General features: G+C 38.9%; 1 protein-coding gene across 1 annotated transcript in view; it reads left to right on the forward strand.

The window, feature by feature from the left end:
* The window catches only part of LOC102423914 (ephrin type-A receptor 6), a gene marked incomplete at its 5' end in the record, with an annotated part of 354481 nt that overhangs the window by 185860 nt on the left and 152799 nt on the right, over positions 1-15822 (forward strand). Inside the window, one exon of the mRNA XM_023762099.1 lies at positions 13120-13181. Coding sequence (XP_023617867.1) covers positions 13120-13181 — 62 coding nt within the window. The remainder of the gene's footprint in view (positions 1-13119; positions 13182-15822) is intronic.

Genomic DNA, 15822 nt, shown 5'->3' on the forward strand with positions numbered 1-15822 from the left:
CAAAAGGAAGGTGACATGAATGAATGTATTTAGTCATGCACTCATAAGCAATCCCTTTAAGATATTTGCAACACTGTTAGTTATAGGTTAGACAGTCACTTAAGGACATGTTTGGGGATATATGGATAGCTTCCAAAACCAGCACAAGAGGAGCTAGTCACGTAATGTCCAGTTTTGCACTCAGTGAGTTCCAAAACGCATGTAGATCATCCTTTGGTTCTTTGGCTTACTTGAGGAGAAATACACAGGTTAGAAAATAATTTAAAACTTAAGACAATGTGAAAATACCATTTGGAATAAGAAAAGTCAGGATGGGAACATCTACAAAACTGAAGATATAATTTGAACCTTCAAATAACATTCCATTTATAAAAACTTTAGTGCAGGGTTTTATGTGTTTAAGATGGTCCTGATGTTGCAACACAGGTCATGAACTCAGATTCCTTACGGATTATGCTTTCTTTATTAGCCTAAAATAACACAGACTATCTTTCCCCAAGAAAAAGGATATGAAAATCTTAAAAGAGCCTTTGATTAATCTCCCAATATTTACTAGTTCTTTTTATTTCTCGATTATCAGATTCTTTAAGCAGCTTTGGCCTTTGACCTTAGCTATGCCTTCTTACTAACATACATGCTTCTTTTATCTTATTATCATATGACTCCATTCTAAATGTTTGCGTAGAATTTCAGGAGGTTTCTGGAACCCTGAAATCTATAAATGAAGAATCATCTCAGGTTCTTAAAAAGTCAATGTTCTACATATAAAATTATGTTTAACTGACATAGTGAGCACCGTCATCTTTATGTAAGCCCGGCAGTGCATTAAAAAGAAAAACATACAGAGCTGCAGGATGCATTTGATAGCAAGGTCTTGAACATTTACAAAGAGAATTTTTTTCTGCCAAAAAGACATGAAAAAATCTTAAAAGAGCCTTTGAGTAATCTCCCAATTTTTCCTAGTTCTTTTTACCTCTCTATTTTCAGATTCTTTAAATAGGTTAGCCTTTGACCTTAGCTATGCTTTCTTACTAGTACAAGTGCTTCTTTTATCTTACTATCATTTGAATGAGTTTAAATCTTAACAATCTGGATTTTACATGTGTGACTGCTTAAATTCCCAGTTGAGAACATATCTATCCCCTAGCGATCCTCTTGCGTTATCATTATGAATTGTGCCACCCATTTTGGTCCAAGTCAAAGAAACTATTAACACTTTCAAAAGATTCATTGAAGAATTTTTTCTCACAAAGAAATATTCCAAAAAACTTTACACAGCTTGCTGAATTAGCTGAGCCTCCATGTGAATCAGTGTTTAATCTTTGTGCAGGCAGGGATAGTTGTGTTGTTGTTTTGGCTTTAATTGGAAACATGACAAGAACTATCTGCTCAAATGCTCCTTCCTCTTCGGAGAACCCCAATGATTCCCTCAGGGCAGCATGCATGCCCTTGTGAGCTGCTGGGCCACTTAAGAACATAAGTAAGGTGGGGATAGACCGACCCTGTTACAAAATTGTCTCATCTCAGCGTTCATTCTTTTACCTTGTAGGACAAAGCACAGCAGAAGTCGCCCTGTGGTACAATGTTGTCTTCTCATAGTTCTGTTCACAGAGGTCTTACAGGGGTGTACTTAGCAAAATTGGATTAAAAAATTAAAATTATATCTCTTATAAGAGTTGCAGAAAAAAATAAATAACATTTTTCATAGAAGGAAAAAAAAGGAAAGTGGTTAGTATTTTAATTTATATCAGATATATGACTATTTTAATTTATATCATATATATGACTCATTTAACAAATGTTTTCTTCATAAAAGTGTCTCGCCATACATAACCTATGTAGTTAATATATATTCAATATATCCTGTTTAGAGGTTTTTATTTTTAAATTTTCTTTTGATTAATGTTACAAAAAAACATAAAAGCTGAATATTTGGTCATTTCTGTAACCATAGACACTTTTGAAGCCAGAAGTAGCGCAGAGCATTTGAAACACTTCTTTCTAGAAAATCTGATACATTTACTCTTTCCCCAAAGCTTCAGAACTCTTTCCTAAAACATTCAGGATGTGGTCCTTGGTCAGGTAACTCAGTTGGTTAGAGCCATGTTGTGAGACTGCAGCGATGTGGGTTCAAACCCAGTCAGGGCAGATACAAGAATCAACCAATGAATGCACAAATCAATGTTTCTCTCTCTCCCTTCCTCTCTTCTCTAAAAATCAATTTTAAAAAATATTCAGGGTACATTAATACTTTTCCCAATGTCTTTCCCAGAGGTTCTGCAGAAACATATCACATGCTACTCCTAAATGTTCTCATGTATGCCTTTTACAATTGAAATTCAAACTGGTAAAGGAAACTTAAAGCCATTAGCATAAACTGATGTTGGGAGATAAGGGAAGCAAAATCTAAAGTTTTTTCAGCAAATTTCCTTGGTACATATTTTCTGTTTAGGTAGAATACTCTAAGGCTGGGGGGAGGGAGGGGGGGGAGAAGAAGGCGGGGAGGAGGTAGCCTTTAAAAGCCTAGAACTTCTGAAGGACAAAACATATTTGGGAGCAACACAGTGCCCAGTCCGTAATGCCTTTCCAGGATGTGTTTTTTAGATGAGGCACTGAGATTTAGGATAAAACTTTATGTTCTCCAGATTACTGATGGAGACTTATTTGGGGGAATAACAAGATGATCAAGCACTCAGACTCTGGAGCCGGATCATCTTGCTTCAAGGCCCAGCTCTGCCAATTGCTCATTGTGTGTCTGGTCAAGTTGTTTGAACTCTCAGTACGTTGGTAATCTTATCTGTCAAACTGAACTAGGAATCATACTCACCACAGCGGTTGGTATGAGGACCAAATGAGTTAACACAACAGTGCACAGGACATTGAAGAACTTATTTTTAAAGTCAGTTATTATTGCATCTGTGCTGATTTAAATATGGCATCTATTTTTAAATTATCTGCCCTGGCCAGTGTTCAGAGTGGTTAGAGCATCAGCCCAAGCACTGAGTGGTCTCAGGTTCAATTTCCAGTCAAGAGGGCACATACCTAGGTTGCAGGTTAGCTCCCTGTCCCTGGTCGGGGAAGCAACCAGTCTATGTGTCTCTCTCACTTTGATGTTTCTCTCTCTCTACCCCCCTCACCACCACTCCCACCCTCCCTTCCACTCTCTCTGAAAAGCAATGGGAAAAATATCCTCAGGTGAGGATTAAAAAAAATTATCTGCACAAAATGTTTTCACAGGAAGAAATCAAGAACAAAGACAGCATAAAATTATTTATTTGACATAAGTTTAATTTGGTTTTGAACTTAGACATTACATAGTTTTTCAAGTCATGACAATTCTCTAATGTGTTTTGTTCATTGCCACATAATGGTAATAAAACTATTAATTATTATATAATCACTTATCCTATCTAATAATAGACAAACATGGTAATTAACCATACCTCCAACACGCTTCCCATTGGCTAATCAGGGCGATATGCAAATTAACTGCCAACCAAGATGGCAGCCGGCAGCCAGGCAGCTGAAGCGAACAGGAGGCTTGCTTGCTCCAGTGATGGAGGAAGCCAAGGTTCCCTGCCTGCCGCTGCCCGGCTCTGAGCTGCACTCAAAGAAACAATGTTGCAATTATAGAAGCCAAACAAACCCAGAAACCTGCTTTCAGCCGTCAGAGCTGGAGCGAGCAGGACCGCAACAATGTTGCAATTATAGAAGCCAAACAAACCCTAGATTCCTGCTTTCAGCAACCAAGGCCTCAAGCTGGAGCCAGCCTCAGAGCTAAAGCCAGCTCTCAGATCCAGTGACAGCCATAGAAGGTAAATAAATCCCAGAATATAAGAAAAAAAGAAGAAAAGGAGAGGTTGGGAGCTTCAGTCGCCCACCAGCCTGAAAAAGGCCCTCAGCCCCTCACCCAGACTGGCCAGGCACCCCAGTGGGGACCCCCACACTGAAGGGGGTGTGACCAGCCTGCAAACAGCCATCATCCCCTCATCCAGGCTGGCCAGGCACCTCTTGGGGACCCCCACTCTGAAGGGGGTGCGACCAGCTGCAAACAGCCATCAGCCCCTCACCCAGGCTGGCCAGGCACCCAAGCAGGACCCCCACCCTGATCCGGGACACCCTTCAGGGCAAACCAGCCGGCCCCCACCCGTGCACCAGGCCTCTATCCTATATAAGTAAAAGGGTAATATGCAAACTGACCCTAACAGCAGGAAGACTGGGAATGACTGGTCACTATGACACACACTGACCACCAGGGGGCAGACGCTCAATGCAGGAGCTGCCCTCTGGTGGTCAGGGTGCTCCCACATGGGGAGCTCTGCTCAGCCACAAGCCAGGCTGATGGCTGCCAGTACAGTGGTGGTGGTGGGAGCCTCTCCTGCCTCCTCAGCAGTGCTAAGGATGTCTGACTGCAGCTTAGGTCTGCTCTCCACTGGCAAATGGACATCCCCCAAGGGCTGCCGGGCTGCCAGAGGGATGTCTGATTGCCATCTTAGGCCCAATCCCCCCAGGGAGCAGGCCTAAGCCAGCAGGTGGTCATCCCCTAAGGGGTCCCAGACTGTGAGAGGGCACAGGCCAGGCTGAGGGACCCCCCCCCTCAGTGCACAAATTTTTGTGCACCGGGCCTCTAGTATCTTTAATAATAATTGGAAAGCAAAAAGTCATAAGTCAAATAATTTCAAAATATGTTTTTAATTTTATCGTTATCATTATATTACTTTTATAAAAATGGATGTAGTACAAGATCAAGAAAGCCATTTTTAAAGATGCATATGTTATTAAAATTTTGCAATAGGATTAGTGTCTTATAGTGAAGACACATTCCAACATCAGGCATCCCTAGCAATGACTTTCTTTTTCAATGAGACACTTCTAATTAAGAAGAAATCTTTTGCCCAGATGGTAGTTTCCAGTAAGAAGAAAGACATTATTGAATATTCCTGAAGTAACAGATGCACATGGTATTCTACTGCTCTCTAGAACTGGCAGGAAAATCATGTTTGGTTTTGTTAGCCTCACACCTGCTATTTACTGTCTAGAACAAATCTAGAGTAAGAAAGGCTAGTATTTTCATAATGCAAATCACTCCTCCTAACTTCTGCTAAGCTGTTTTATCACCAAATAAAATAATTTATTCTTCAGCATTTCTCCAAGGACATTTGAATAATCCTTTAAGTTTAAAAAAAGCAAAATAAAGAAGTTAAGAGAATCAAATCAACATAGTTATATAGATTTAGGGGCTTCGAATAGCTCTACAGTTAAAATCAGTTCCAGATTTATCCTAAAACCTGTTGTTACAGGTACAAATCTATACATAGGGTATAGAAGACACAACATAGCTTGTCAGATAAAAATAAGAACCTACTTCCTTAAAAACTGTGTATTATAGTATGTTATTTATAGTAATAAAATATGCATTTTGATTATTTTACTCTAAGAAAAACCATCTTGTTCATTAAAACAATTTCAAACCTGTTAATTTCAGGTGTAGAGGATTTAACATGACCTTTAAGATCATCAAAAAAACGCTCCTAAAGGCCTGGCCGGCACAGCTCAGTGGTTGAACATCGACCTATGAACTAGGAGGTCACAGTTCGATTCCCATTGGGGGCATATGCCCCAGGTTACAGGCTTGAACTGGGGAGTGTAGGAGGCAGCCAGTCAGTGATTCTCTCTCATCATTGATGTTTCTGTCTCTCTCCCCCTCTCCTTTCCTCTCTGAAATCAACAAAAATATATTATTTTTAAAAGCTCCTAAATATACTGACCTTAGTCATTTTTAGTAATGAATCTTTTTAACTCTGAAAACCACTTTTTAGCTTAGGATTCAGCAAAGTAAGATGTAACATTCTCATTTATCCATTCATTCTTTAAGCTGTTATTGGATGATTTAATATTTAGTATCAGGTACTATTTATTCTCTGTATTTGAAAACATCTCACTTAATCTCATACCTCAGGCAATGAAGGAGGTGTTAATTCACCTCCTGTTATTATGTATGTTATTATAATATGCAATATACAAATGAGGAATATATAGCATACAAATGGGGAGACTGAGGCAGTGAGAAGATAACTGAGTTCACTTGCCCAACGTGGAAAAAAATCTTCAATATCCTGCTATCTGACTCCAATCCCACAACTAACTGCACTGAGTATACAAGGAATAAGGGAACCGACCACCCAGTTTGTTTGGGACATGAGAATTTCAGTGCTAAAACCTGGAATTTACTGTATCATCTAAAATATAACTAGCAGTCACTTTTACTTTGCTACATAAGATATAAAAGAATGTGCATGTCCATCCATACTATAGTAAAATATGGAAATGATTCATTTGTATGAAACTATTTTTTCTGCAGAGTAAACAAATATAATAATAAGAGGAAGCAGATAATGGTGCATACAAGGGAAAGAAAGTAAAAGTACAGCAACATTTCTGACTAAAAGTTCAGCCAACTATTGCCAGACACTGTACTAATTACATGCTTTCTCACTAAGCCTTTAAAATTTCATATACAGTATGTAATAGTATCTTCATTTTATACATACAAAGACTGAGAGAGCTAAAATAACTTGACCAAGGTCATGCAGCTAATAGGCATCAGAACTAAAATCTGAATTCTGCTTTTTCTCCAAAACCATATATTTCACAATGCAAATAATTTAGAATTTATTAATTTGTCACTCAATTATTTCAGTATCTCTTTCTTGGTCTAATTATTCTTGGAGGTCACTTTTATGTATGTGTTTCTCCTGGTATTTCATTCAAAAAAATATAATTGACGACCTACTCTGTGACTAGCTCTGTGCTCACTGGTGAACTTACAGAGGAGAATAAAGCACCAGTCTGACCTCAACTGCACTTTAGAGTGGGAGGCAGACACCTCCCTGCCTAACATCAACACTGTGCTGTCAGTGTTATGAAATTGTTCGGTTACGATGTAAAGGGAGGAGAAAGTAAACAATTGAGTCTTTCTAAATGGGAAAGTATTCATGGGAGAACTGACAATGGAGATGGTTGGAAGCTGTGCCTTTTTATAAGCATATGATTTTACCAAGGGGAGATACTGAGAAGGCAGTCTTCCAAAGAAGAGAGGACGGTACAAGTAAAGTCATATTTAGGGAATTATGAGTTACCTAGAGAATTTAAAAAATAGGAGTTAGAAGAATAGGGGGAGGTAAAAGATGACACTAGAAGCAAAGGTAAAAGAGAGATTGTGAAGGAACTTAATTGCCAAGCAGTTTAGACTTGAATCCTCAGCAAACAATACAATAAGAAAAACAGTCTTTAAAGGAAGAGTAATTAACTGTTTTCTTATTTTGTCCCTCTTTCCACCATGCACTCCAAGAGCAGGGATCTTGTATTGCTTGAGGAAGTTTCTCCAGAAACCAGAAATGATACATAGTAGGCATTCAAAAATATATATTGATATATCACTGAATGCTCAAAATAAGGGTTGTACAAGCATTAGCAAGAATAACTAGTAAACTGCTATAGTAACAAGTCAAGCAAAAAGAACCACAAAGGCAGAATATAGGCAGTGATAATTTTCCATAGATTTTAGCACAACTTAATAACTTATGGACTAACAGGTATTTGATAGAGTGAGAAGTTCAGTATTACAATAGGGTTTCAAACCTGGGTAGGTGGATGGTAATGTTTTAATCAAAATGGGAATATAGGAGGAAAAGAAACTTATTTACTTGTTTGTTTGTTTTAGTATTTAAAATATTTTATTAAGTTTATCTTTGTTGTTGGAAGTATTACAGATATCTGCTTTGGGGGTTTTTGTGTGTTTTTCCCTCCATTGGCCCCCCTCCTCCCTGCACTCACCGCTCCCAAGCCTTTGCCACACTATTGTCTGTGTCGATCTGGAGAAATATTAAAAGTTTGCATTGAACTCACTGAAGAAAAGATTCATTTGGGACATGATCTGATACCAGGCAAAAGTATAAGAGAAAATAATTCCCCAGTTTTAGTACTTATCTTGTGAACTAAAACAATTGTCTATTATATTATAATTTGGGGCAAATGTATGTCACCCATATCTTTTGAGTGCCTTAAAGGGGTAAGAAAATTTTTTCATTTATTATCCAATCCATTTGAGATTGTAATTTTCTATCTCTACAGCGGAAACAGGGGAGGTAGAAATAGATTAAATAACTGGCTTTAAAAGTACTGAATTGCAACTTGGAGGAGGGAATGCAGGCAATCTGACAATCCAAGTTATTATCACAAATTTTATTACCTGGTAGACAAAATATATACATGATATAATGTTAAATAAACTAGAATTGATGTAAATCTGTAATAGAGTTTTCGGATTGTTGATTCTTGATATTACTGACTGCACATTAGAAACTGCCAAGCTGATACAGAATACTACATTCAGTACAAACTCATTATTTCTATGAAAATGTTAAATCTCTGTAATCCCCTTCTTTCACAAATCATCGCTAAAGCAAAAAAGAAAAAAATTATTCACTCAGAAAATATTTTCCCCAAGATTTTTTTTAAATGCCTTTCTTTTGTTTTCTTTAACAATAGCACAAGAAATTATAGTCTCATCATCACATGGTTTCTTAACACCACCTACATTAAATCAGCTTCAGCACTGGGAAGTTGCCAATTTGAAAAAGATTTATTAGTTACCATAGTAGTTCATAAAAGTTCCAATTAAAGAAAACCATTGTTCTCTACAACAGAAAAAAATGACATGGGATCTTATGATCCATTGTGTTCAGAATATAAATAAGTGATTTCTTATAGGGTATTGATTCCAATACTGTTTAAAATATCTATAACCATTCCTGGGCTATTTATGAAGAAAAAACAAAAAAAATCACTTTTTGTGTGACTTGTAGAAATATTTTTGAAAATCTCTTAAATCAAACTGATGAGGCTTCTAAAAACATCTGTGGATTTTGAGATTTGACTGACTCAAGAATCCTGGGATCTATCCATTGATTTCAGTACAATGCAAGTACTAATTTGATTCTGTGATGTGAGGCACTTGGAATAAGTGGCTAAAATTGTAAAAAAGAAAAAAGTGAAATATTTTTAAAATGTAAAAAGAGAATTAATCACCTCTAAATCTATTTTCCAAAAACAATGCAATATATATTTTTTACATATTAAAAAATAAGACAAAAATACTGTTACCAATGACTTCTCTCACCTGATCAGGTATTGAAGAATACTGTTCTAATTTCCTTAATTTCCCTTAGACTTATCTATTTTCTTGATTATAAAGTGTAACCATGAACTGTAAAGTTGCTTGTAACCTTCATAGTGTAACTAACTTCCCTATGGAACACACTAGGAAACAACAGTATTCTAAAAAATGCCTTAGTTTAACAACAGCTGCTGTCAGTTGATGCTACTGGACAAAATACAAAAGATGCAGTTCAGGTGTGAAACGTATAATTCACGAGAAACCTAGGGAGTCTTCACTGGACTCTTTATTATCTTTAATGAGAAGATTAAACTTGTCACTGATGAATTTTAGGATTGCATGAAGTATCTCCCAAGAAGTTATAGATAGAACTAATTTCAAAGTACTTTGTATCCATGTAGATCAAAATCTTGCTGAAATACTTCAGGGTTACTTTCTCAGGAATTGTGAAATTGATGAGAAAAATTGACTTGTTTCTATGAAGCACCTACTCTGCTCAGCTGCATGGGAGGTGGCCTTGAGAAACCCAGTGAATAAGGATTCAAAGCATCTATGGGAAGATAAAGAAAAGCAATCTAATATAAAACCAGGCACATGTCAGAATGCAGACAAAGTTGTGATGGGAAGGCAGCTATAGGAAATATCACTGTGGGAGACTCTCAAGGAACAGGTGCAGTGTATACAATCTGGGGAGCTGTGAGGTGAGATGTTTAGAGAGAGAAGCAAGTTGGGAGGTAATCCTGGCAGGGGAATACCAAAAGGAAAGGCAGAAGGAGACAGGAATGAACAAGTATAGGTGGTAATGACAACTGATGGATCAGGAAATGAAACGGCTGGTTAGGAGAGATGAGGATTGGCTAACAGAGGCTTACAGCTTTGATCTATAAACAGTGTCTGAGAGGCACCATGGCATGAAGGGTAAGAGCTTAAATTCTGAGACTGACTGCCTGATACTACCACTTACTAGCTGTTTGACTTTAGGCAAGTAATTTAACTTTCTATCCCTCAATTTTCTTATCTGTGGAATTGAGATAATAATAGCATGTATCAATATAAGTGAAGTGCTTGCAAACTCTTTTTATTCTAATAAGACTGACATTCTTAGGGAGAGGATAAATATTTTTTAAATTGTATTTTTAAAAAGTTAAATATGGTCAAGGTAGATTGAAATATTGTGACTATGTGCAGAAGAACTCAGGTAGTCATTGTAGTAACCCAACATTTCCTCTTAACATCCATAATCTATTATATATTATACATCAAACTGGTATATTGGTCTCAGAATTTTTATATTTATACAAGAGGCCCAGTGCACATAATTCGTGCACTGGTTGGGGGGGGGGGTGGTCCCTAAGCCCAGCCTGCCCCCTCTCACAGTTCGGGAGCCCTCAGGGGATGTCCTACTGACGGCTTAGGCCCACTCAGAGAGTGGCCTCCCTCTGCGGAAGGCGACCGGGCTGATCAGGAGAAGGTGCCAGCCCCATCACCCCACTGCTGCTGCCACAGCTGCCAAGGTGTTTTCATCAACACAGACTCCAGTTCCTTCACCACGAAAAAATGACAACTTTCTTTAGGCATTTTCAAGATGTGTCTTTCATAGGATATGACATTTCTTTTCTTTCTTTCTTTTCTTTCCTACCTCCTTCCTTCCTTCCTTCCTTCCTCCTTCCTTCCTTCCTTCCTTCCTTCCTTCCTTTCTTTCTTTCTTTTCTCCTCACCTGAGGATATTTTTCCATTGATTTTTAGAGAGCATGGAAGAGAGAGGGAAAGACAGAGAGAAACATCAATGTGAGAGGGACACTTTGATTGGTTGCCTCCTGCATGAGCCCTGACCTGGGCCCTGGCAAGGGAAGAACCTGCAACCTAGACACATGGCCTTGATCAGAATTGAACCTGACCCTGCGGTTCGCAGGCCAAGGCTCTATCCACTGAGCCAAACCGGCTAGGGCAGGATATGACATTTCTTAGCCCCTCCAGCAGCAGACCTTCGTTTTTTTCGCCAGGAGTGTGGTGGAAAAACCCTAGATCACCTTCTTGGATTCTTATTACCCAAGTTACCAAGAACACTGCCAGTGGCATACCGGGAGCTTAGCCAATGAGCTGTCAGAAAAGGTGTTTCCGCTGCAGCTCATGCGCAGAGGCAGGACTGCTGGCAAGCTACGGCTGGCACAACCCCCCTTGGGCAGGGCCCCCCGGCTCCACTCAAGCCTCCACCGTGGCTTGGGCAGGGCCTCAAAGCAAGCATTCTGCCTGGCCGCTCATGCTGGCCACTCTAACCAGCCGCCCCCCGCCCCCTGGGACTGGGGGACTCCCGCGGGGCTGAGAGGACTGGGCGCCGCCACCTTGTGGCTATGGGTGCTGCCATCTTTGTGACGGAGTGACAGTTAATTTGCAAATTACCCTTTTATTAGGATAGTAGGATAGTAAGGTGACCTTTTATTTTTCCCTACCTTGCTAACCAAGTGTTTACAACAGGCTCCTAGTCTCTAAGCTCTTTGAAATCAATAGTCAAATAAAAAAATTCATTACAAACTTTCAGATTTAAAACCTGATTTTCTAGGTCACTGATTATAATAGTGCTGACAGTTCATTTGACCTCAATATTTTCTGATAAAGTTCTTTATCTGTATTTGGGTGAAATTAATGACTTTAGGGAACATTATAGAGATCCAACAAAATGGATGTCTTCTTTGGGTTCTAATTCTATGCATGATAAATTGGGAACTTTATTATTACATTTAACCTTTAGCACATCTTTCTTTAAAATACAGATTCAACTGTAAAAATCTAGCATTTGCAGACATTGTACTAATTTGTTACTATCACCCTTTCTAACCCACAAGGCTTAGACTTATAAAAGGGACATGACTTACAACATGAGACTTAATTTTCCATGATTACATGAGCCCTAATTTTTCCATGTTTGGTACACATAATTTCTTCCCGGATCTTTATACTCATGAGGAAAAACTCTGTGCACAGCGCAGATTAAATTGCTAAAAATTCCAATGAGAAGCAAGAAATATAGAAGTAAAAAGTAAATATGTCATACATGTTTGTTTCAGGTAAATAACATTTTCCCTTCATTTGAAATGAGTTTATCTTTTAAACTTGGGAAATTGAGCAGAACAAATAGATTATTTTCTTTGAAACAAATCAAAGTTACTTATGTCAAATATGCTACCTAATAGAGGTATTAGGAACTGTAACAATTGCAAATAGATATGATATAAAAGAAATGATGTTCAGTTTCTGATTTTAGCTTCTGCACTAGACTACGAAATCAGAGTTACTTATTTTTCATGTACTGCCATCATTGTTCTGTTGATCTAATCTATGTCCAATAAAGAGATGATCAAGAATTATTACAGATCCCACCAACTTGGTAACATTCATCAATCTACTGGCATTTTTCTACTTAAAAGCCTTTAAAAACAGACTATGACCGATGGTTTATCATTTCTTAAAGAGAATTTATGAATTTCTCTTTTCTGCTTTGCCTTAGGAATATTTCGGAAATGCTCGGTCTGATGTAATTCAGCCATGATTACTGCACCACTATAGAAGTTGTAGCACAGTTACCAAAGCAGCTATAGTAACTATTCAAACCCTGACTTCAGCTTGTTGATTATCTTTTAAGGAAAAGCTCAAGACAAAAAGAACATAATCTAAACAAACGAGTGATTGCAGGGCTTTAGAAAAGGAAGTGCTTAATTCTTTTGTAATTCGTATTGTAATTCATGTTCCTTTTATGAACTCAAATAATGCTATAAAGAAATGGAGAGGTGTGTAGTATGAGTACTTTTATAGAAGCATGTTGGAAAATGAAATTCCTATTAATAAAATACAAATAATTTAGCTGCCGCAGCTGGAAATCTCTAACTGCAGCACATATTTCTGTGATTGCTCTAATCCTGTGTGTTCCCTTGCTCTATTTGCAGGCCGGCCAGTTATGATTGTGGTGGAATATATGGAGAATGGATCCCTAGACTCCTTTTTGCGGGTAAGGGGTTTTTTTCTGATGGCATTTAAATAAGCTATTCTGAGTTCTAGAATTAAATCATTTATCATCAATTAATTGTTGCATTATGTGACTCATGGATTTTTCTATGAAGAATAGCAGCATTTTCTCTAGGGTGCATTTCTCTCATACTGTGATATATTAGAGTGTTATTAAATGGGCAGTATATACACATAATAATATAATTTATTTCTCTTATAAATTCATTTTCCATGCTAATATATATTTCAAATAATGTTATAAAGAAATAAATTCAATGAAACTTAGTTACTTCATATAGCCATTCATTTCTCATTATCACACTTAACTATTTAGTATGTTTTATGCATTATCTGTAATGCTGAACCCCTTAATTAATGTTTATTGATCAACAATGACTCAAATTGATTTCAGAAAACTGGTTTAATCAATTTTGTTCCTCTCAATTTCATTTGGCTGACTATTCAGAAAGCAAAATAAAAAAGAATAAAAAAATAGCAGAGATTTGTTCTGGAACAAAAAAATTTAAAGTACTTTTTTAAACTGGCTTTTTCTTAACAGTACTAGAGGCCCAGTACCCGACATTCATGCACTGGGGGAGGGGGGTCCCTTAGCCTGGCCTGTACCCTCTCGCAGTCTGGGACCCCTCAGGGGATGTCCGCCTGCCACAGAGGCAGGAGAGGCTCCTGCCACTGCCACTACACTCACCAGCCGTGAGCCTGGCTTCTGACTGAGCAGTGCTCCCCCTGTAGGAGTGCACTGACCACCAGGGTGCAGCTCCTGCATTGAGCATCTGCCCCATGGTGGTCAGTGAGTGTCATAGCAACCAGTCGTCCCACTGTTCGGTCGATTTGCATATTAGCCTTTTATTATATAGGATGGTATATTTTAAAAATCTTTTGTTTTACATACATGCATACCTAGGAGATATTGTGGATTTGGTTCCAGACCATCATAATAAAGCAAATATCACAATAAAGTAAATCACACAAACTTTTGGCTCCCGAGTGCATATAAAAGTTCTTTCACTATACCGTAGTCTATTAAGTGCAATATTATTGTTTACAAAAACAATGTACATACCTTAATTTAAAAATACTTTATGGCTTAAAAATGCTAACCATCATCTGAGCCTTAAGCATTCTAATCTTTTTGCTGGTGGAGGTTCTTGCCTCAATGTTGATGGCTGCTGACTAATCAGGTGGTGATTGCTGAAGGTTGGGGTGACTGTGACAATTTCTTAAGATAACACAGCAATAAAGATTGCCACAACTATTGACTCTTCCTTTCACAAATGATTTCTCTGTAGCATATGATGCTGTTTGATAGAATTTTACACACAGTGGAACTTCTTTCAAAATCAGAGCCAATCCTCTCAAACCCTGTCAACTGCTTTATCAACTAAGTTTATGTACTATTATAAACCTTTTGTTGTCATTTCAACAACCTTCACAGCATCTTCACCCAGAGTAAATTCCATCTCAAGAACCACTTTCTTTGCTCACCTATAAGAAGCAACTCCCCCTCCATTAAAGTTTTATCTTGAGATTGCAGCAATTCAGTCACATCTTTAGGCTCCACTTCTGATTCTAGCTCCCTTACTATTTCCACCACACCTGCAGTTACTTCTTTCACTGAACTCTTGAATTCCATCCATGAGGGTTGGAATAAATGTCTTCCTAATTCCTGTCATGTTGATATTTTGATGTCTTCCCATGAATCATGAATGATGTTAATGACATCTGGAATTGTTAATCCTTTCCAGAAGCTTTTCAATTGACTTTGCCCCAATCCATCAGAGGAATCACTATCTGTGACAGCTATCCTATCTAATAAAAGAGAAACATGGTAATTAGCCATACCTCTGCTACCCTTCCCATTGGCTAATCAGGGCGATATGCAAATTAACTGCCAGCCAAGATGGCAGCCAGCAGCCAGGCAGCTTGAAGCTAACAGGAGGCTTGCTTGCTTCAGTGATGGAGGACTCCAACGTTCCCTGCCTGCCGCTGCCGGCCTCTGAGCTTGCAGTTTGAAACATTATTACAAATATAGAAGCTAAACAAAACCCCAGAAACCTGCTTTCAGCTAGCCGGGCTTCAGCCAGCAGGACCGCAACAGTGTTTCGATTATAGAACCCAAACAAACCAGATACCTGCTTTCAGCAGCCGAGGCCTAAGAGCTGGAGCCAAGCCTCAGAGCTAAAGCTGGCCCAGAATAAAAAAAAAAAAAAGAAAAGAAAAAAAGGAGTGGTTGGGAGCTTCAGTCACCCGCCAGCCTGAAAACAGCCCTCAGCCCCTCACCCAGACTGGCCAGGCACCCCAAGGGGACACCCACCCAGAAGGGTGTGTGACCAGCTGCAAACAGCCATCATCCCCTCATCCAGGCTGGCCAGGCACCCCAGTGGGGACCCCCACCCTGATCCAGGACACCCTTCCGGGCAAACCAGCTGGCCCCCACCCGTGCACCAGGCCTCTATTCTATAGTAAAAGGGTATTATGCCTCCCGGCACCAGGATCAGCGTGACAGGGGGCAGTACCCAAACCCCCTGATCGCCTGCGGCTCTGTGTGTGACAGGGGGCGGGGCACTATCTCCCTAATCAGCCCTCGCTCTGTTTGTGACAGGGGAAGGGCCCCCAACCCCCTG

This window comes from Myotis lucifugus, unplaced genomic scaffold (assembly GCF_000147115.1).
Source record: "Myotis lucifugus unplaced genomic scaffold, Myoluc2.0 scaffold_231, whole genome shotgun sequence".
NCBI lineage: Eukaryota > Metazoa > Chordata > Mammalia > Chiroptera > Vespertilionidae > Myotis > Myotis lucifugus.